At 50.0% G+C, this 4,897-nt stretch overlaps 1 protein-coding gene across 1 annotated transcript; it reads left to right on the top strand.

Annotated features, from left to right (window-relative positions):
- The first annotated feature begins 213 nt into the window (after positions 1-213).
- On the top strand, positions 214-1,066 carry LOC120698925 (NRR repressor homolog 1-like). Its single transcript, XM_039982707.1, has one exon. The coding sequence runs from the start codon at positions 340-342 to the stop codon at positions 871-873; it is 534 nt and encodes a 177-aa protein (XP_039838641.1). The 5' UTR covers positions 214-339; the 3' UTR covers positions 874-1,066.
- The last annotated feature ends 3,831 nt before the right edge of the window (positions 1,067-4,897 follow it).

Genomic DNA, 4,897 nt, shown 5'->3' with positions numbered 1-4,897 from the left:
CGGTCAGCACTTGAAAGCAATTCGAAACTCTCGCAGACAACTTGAAAATCAGAACAAAAAAATAAAAGACTGCACAGTCTGAACGGTCAAGGTATGACTTATGAGCATGACAATTGACACACGTCCAATTAATCAGCTTTTATACTGGCGGCCAAAAAAATCCAGGGCGCCGGCATAGTCACCGTCGCGACTCACGGCCCTCTATTTAACAATCACCCTCCTCAACGTCCTTCTCCGCTCCCTTCCCTTCCCTCCAAAATTCCACTTGCTTCGCTTCTTGCCTCCGTCGGTCGGTCTCTCTCTCCCGCATCAATTCTCCAGCCAAAATTTCTAAGCGCGATGGATGCAGCGCCGCTAAGCAAGGAGGCCCCGCCGGCCGCCGTCGAAGGCGCGCTCCCGTCGCCGGCGAAGCAGGCGGTGGAGCGGCGGCCGTCGCCCGACGACGACGCGACCGGCGTGAGGGCGAGCGGCGGCGGCGGCGAGGCCGACGACGAGCAGGTGGAGAGGTTCTACGCGCTGCTGGAGAACATCCGCGCCATGAGGGGCATGGTAGGCGGCGCCACGGCGGCGGCGGGGAGGAAGAAGCGGGCGCGGGAGGCCGAGCCGCCGTGGCGGCCGGCGTTCAGGATGGAGGACTTCGAGCTGGACGAGGTCCAGTCCGACGCCCCGTGCTGCGGCGCCAGGAGGGAGAAGAGGGAGAGCAGCCGCGGCGCGAGGCGGCCGGCGGAGGCGGCTGGGAGGGAGACGACGGACGGCGACGAGGAGGAGGACGGCGAGGAGGTCGTGGAGGTGAAACGTCCCCGCCGCCGGCCGCAGCACAAGGCTCGTCGCGCGGTTGTGCTGGCAGCAGTTGACAGGCTAGGCGGGAGATAGTCCGGAGGCCGGATCCAGGTGCACGTACGGATTATTGTGATGTTAATTGCCTTTTACTAGGGAGAAACATGTATCATGTGCTCTCTTAAACTCTGTCATGTATAATAATTATTATTACAAGATTTCAGAGTCAGGTACGTGCACACTAGCAGCCCTGTCCTGTTTATATCTGCAATAAGTGCGATTTGCCGTCGTTCTTTCGTGCTTCACTGGAAGAAAAATGATAAACATAGCAATAAGAAAAGAAAGAAGATGCGAGGGCTCTCCTGATGACCATCGGTGGAGAACCTCTATTGTAACACTCAAATTTAAAATTTATTTGAATTCAAAAGAATTTATTTAATTGTTGTTTGAGTTTAAAAAAACAAAACATCTCATCTCTCTTTTTCTTTAGCCTAGCACAGATCTCTCTCTCTTCTCTCCAGTCCGGCCCAACTCTCCCTTTCCCCTTTTTCTTTTTCTTTCCGCGTGGCCCAAACCCCGGCCCAGCAAGCCACTCGGCCCACCATCCACCCTCTCTCTCTCACCGCGTCAGGGCTTTCTCCTACCTCCAGCCGCTCGCCTCCTTCCCCATGCTGCGCGTCGCCGGCCGTTGGCCGCCCGCTCGCCTCCCTCCTCTTCCTTAGTGCGCACCATCAAAGCTCGGTGGAGCACTACCTCCACCCCCTCACTTCTCCTTCCGTTTCCCTCTCCCTCTTCTGCAACGGGCGCCGCCACGATGGCCATTAATGGCCGGCCACCACCCGAGCGTCGCGCCCCTTCCCTAGCCGGCCGCCCAAGGCCCACGGCCGTACGCATCCCTCCCCTTCCACTCCACTTGGGCACGCCTTTAATGCCACCACCACCCCTTCGCCTCCCCCCTCCTTCCTCTTTTGAAACGGCTGCCACCACCGAGGCCTTTAATGGCCGGCCGTCGAGCTTCGCCGCCCCTTTCCCTCCCCGCCGACCTCTCCTCTCCCTCCCTTGGCCTATAAAGGGCAAGCCTAGCCCGCGTGCTCTCCCCTTCCCCGCTCATCGCCCTCGCTCTCTCTCTCTCTCGCGCGCGCGCACAGCACCGCCGCCGTGCTCGGAGAACCACCGCCGCGCCGTCGATCTCCCTCTCCGCCGCCTTTCCTCGCTAACCAAGCGCAGCCGGAGCTCCGCCTTGAGGTGAGCAAGGTAGCCACCTCGTTTCCCTCTCGTTCTCCCTCTCCTGCGCTGAGGATTGCTCGCCAGAGCACCACATCTGCCCCTCGCCGCTGTGCGCCCTCTCCTGATATGAACAGGGGTGCCCGATCTTCCGTCAGGTGAAGGATAACTCGTTTTGGTCGGAATGCGACACACCGATCCGGCTTCAAGTCAGCAACTCGAACCCCGCAATCTTAGCACCACAACTCCTCTGGTTATCAACCGTAGTCACAATCCGGTTGACCTCGCCGAGAAGACTAATCCCTGCCTGCGAAACGAAGAACACAAGCAAGATCTCGAAAGAAACGCAGCACTCAAATTGAAGTGACAACTGCAGATGAATGATTAAGCTCGAAAGTTGGGGTTCTACAAACCTATTCTTTTGCAAGTTAGTCCCTGTATCTAATGTTTATTTGTGCTCTAGTCCCTGGTTTCTTCGGATCTAACCCCAGGAAGTTCTGTTTCTTCGCAAATAAGCCCTCTGAAACCTTGTTTTAGCCATAACTTCCTCATTTCAACTCCGATTTCAGCGATTCTTGCGCTCACGCAATCCTTGCAATGCGTACAACATCTTTATCACCATATCTTTATCTGATTTAACTATTTTATGTCTTGTTTCTTATTTTATTGTATGTTTTGCTTGTGTGATCGTGTAGCCGACTCGTCGTTCAAGGGAAATCAAGAACAACAATACGAGGAAGAGAATCAGCAGTTTGGCAAGGAAGGCAAGTGGACTTCTCCCCCTACATATTCCGTGTTGTCCAATAATAGCATGATAATTCACTTTACTTTATTGTTGAATTGCATAAACTTGACGGGACTCCTATTAAGGACTTTACCTAGTCTTTTACCCCGAAACCTTGAACACTGGGTTTAATATATCTGTTGGGTAGAAATGCTTAGTTGCTTAACTTTGGGAATGATTATATCATAATCTTTTGAGAAATATTAATCATGATTTATATTGTTATGATGTGATTAATTACAAGATCATATGATTTTAATTCAAATATGGAGAACCACCCAGGAAAACAGTACAACCACAAGGATCACATGGCTCTGGTCTTGGCTAATTAATTAGAAACTCTAGCTTGTAACAGTCTTACCGAAAGGGTAAGAGGGGAAGCATCGATGGGGTATAGCCCGGTCCTCTTGGGGTAGCAGCCTTTGCTAAGGTGCTGACCATTAGGGAGGGTTATGCTCTGCTTTGACTTGAAACCTTAGCGGGTTGTCACTTGTTAGAGAATCTTTGTAAAGGCCTCGTAGCGTCCCTATGCAACCACACCTCGGAAGTGTGGTATTCTCCCTATGCACTCTAATGGATACTAATTGGACACAGAGATACCGGTTGAACCGATGCCTCAAATCTGTAACCCGTCGGTTCTTCCGGTGGTCACGGTTTTTCTGCAGTGAACTTCCAACGGCTATGTGACCTCCTCCACTCTATATAAGGGCACCCCCTGGCTCATTTCAGTTTCCTTTGACACCTTGAATACCTGAGGCCACCCTTGAGAAGAAGAGAAAGTGCTTTGAGCAAAAGAGAGAAGATCTAGTACTTTGTTTGTGCTTCAACCTTAAAGAATTCATCCTTTGCAAGTGTAGCAAGTGTGCTTGAGCTAGGGACAACTGAGTGTAGGTCAAGTGAAGGCTTAGGAGCTTGTTACTCTTGGTGTTTGACGGCACCTAGCCGGTCTTGGTGATCGGGAGGTTCTCGGTGAGCTCTTGGAGTTTGTGGGAGCCCCAAGACAAGAAGATTGTACACGGTGTGAAGCTCGCCGTTCCGGAGATGGAGAAGGAGCATTCTTAGTGATCACTTGCTCCTTGGTGAAGCAAGGGAGTTATACCCTTGTGTGGGTGCTCCAATGTGGATTAGGGGGGAGCGTCAACTCCTCGATACCACGGGAAAAAATCCGGTTGTCTCGTGTCCCTTACTCTTATTTCAAGCAATTAAATCCAATTATTGTTATTCTTGTTTTTGATTGCTTGTAGTTTGACTAGGACAATTTGCATGGTAGTGTGATCTCTTGCTTAGGTTTTGATCTTGCTAGTGTGCAAACATCTAGACAAAATGATCATGATAGTGTGTTTACCTACCTAATGACCTCTTGCTAGCATGCTCTAGTGACTAGGTTTAATATTTGTAGATTGGGCAATACTAGTCTAGGTTAAGGACTAGCTAGAAATTTGAAAAAGTCCCAATTCAACCCCCCTTCTTGGGCCACGATCCTTTCAATTGGTATCAAAGCAAGGGCTCTCTTTTTAGGCTTAAAATCCTAGAGAATGGCCGGGGGAAGTGGTGGTCCACCCAAGCTCGATGGGAGAAACTATGCTTATTGGAAAGCTCGCATGGCGGGTTACCTTGAGGCTATTAATCCCATCGCTTGGGCGGTTACGGAAAAACCTATTGTTGGTGCTTGGAATGAAAATCAAGTCAAATATGGTGCTAGAGCTAAGAATGCTTTGTTTGATGCTCTTAGTGAGAGATTTTTGCTCGTGTTCATAGCAAAAAGACCTCTCATGAAATTTGGGAAGCACTTGAAGCTATCTATGTTGGTTCTAAAAAATTTCGTGAAGAAAAATATCAAGTGCTTAAGGAAAAACTTAATGAATTCAAAATGCTTCCAAATGAGTTGATTGAACAAATGTATGCTCGATTGAATGTGCTTATTGAGGACATTAACACTCTTGAAATTTCTCCTTTGTCTACTAGTGATATCATCCGGAAGATCCTTCATTGTCTACACAAGCCCAAGTACAACATCGTCACCTCATTGCTCTATGAGAAGGATCTTGAAACACTTGAATTGAGTGATGTTGTTAGGAAGATTCGGTCTCATGAGATGTTCCTCTTGGGAGA

Source organism: Panicum virgatum, chromosome 3K (assembly GCF_016808335.1).
Source record: "Panicum virgatum strain AP13 chromosome 3K, P.virgatum_v5, whole genome shotgun sequence".
Taxonomy (NCBI): domain Eukaryota; kingdom Viridiplantae; phylum Streptophyta; class Magnoliopsida; order Poales; family Poaceae; genus Panicum; species Panicum virgatum.
This window is presented reverse-complemented; position numbering and strand designations above follow the sequence as displayed.